General features: G+C 61.7%; 1 protein-coding gene across 1 annotated transcript; it reads left to right on the top strand.

Moving 5' to 3' along the window:
- Positions 1 to 6: 6 nt before the first annotated feature.
- Positions 7 to 475, top strand: LOC103614413 (histone H1x; the record flags this gene model as incomplete). The annotated part of the gene is made up of 1 exon (XM_017732304.1): positions 7 to 475. A coding segment is annotated over exon 1 (468 nt), but the record flags the coding sequence as incomplete, so codon positions are not given.
- Between the last annotated feature and the right edge of the window lie 5 nt (positions 476 to 480).

The following is a 480-nucleotide window of genomic DNA, read 5'->3' as shown; positions in this document are numbered from 1 at the left end:
CCGCACCATGTCGGTTGAGCTAGAAGAAGCCGATCTGCCCCTGACCGAGGCAGAGGAGGCGCCGCTCTCCCCGGAGAAGAAAGCAGCTGCTAAGAAGGTGAAAGGAGGCGGCGGCGCCTCGCTGTCGCCATCGAAGAAAAGGAAGAACAACAAGAAGAAGAACCAGCCGGGCAAATACAGTCAGTTAGTGGTGGAGACGATCCGCAAGCTGGGCGAGCGCAATGGCTCGTCGCTGGCCAAGATATACAACGAGGCTAAGAAGGTGGCCTGGTTCGACCAGCAGAACGGCAGGACTTACCTGAAGTACTCCATCAAGGCACTGGTACAGAACGACACGCTGCTCCAGGTCAAGGGCACCGGCGCCAACGGCTCCTTCAAGCTCAACAGGAAGAAGCTGGAAGGCGGCGGCGAGGGGGGCACGGGCAGCAGCGCCCACAAGTCCCACAAGAAGGCGGCGGCCTCCTCGACCCGGCGGGGGGG

The sequence above is a fragment of the Corvus brachyrhynchos genome, unplaced genomic scaffold (assembly GCF_000691975.1).
Source record: "Corvus brachyrhynchos isolate BGI_N302 unplaced genomic scaffold, ASM69197v1 scaffold4, whole genome shotgun sequence".
Taxonomy (NCBI): Eukaryota; Metazoa; Chordata; class Aves; order Passeriformes; family Corvidae; genus Corvus; species Corvus brachyrhynchos.
The sequence above is the reverse complement of the archived record's forward strand: the minus strand, read 5'-3'. Positions and strand labels throughout refer to the sequence as shown.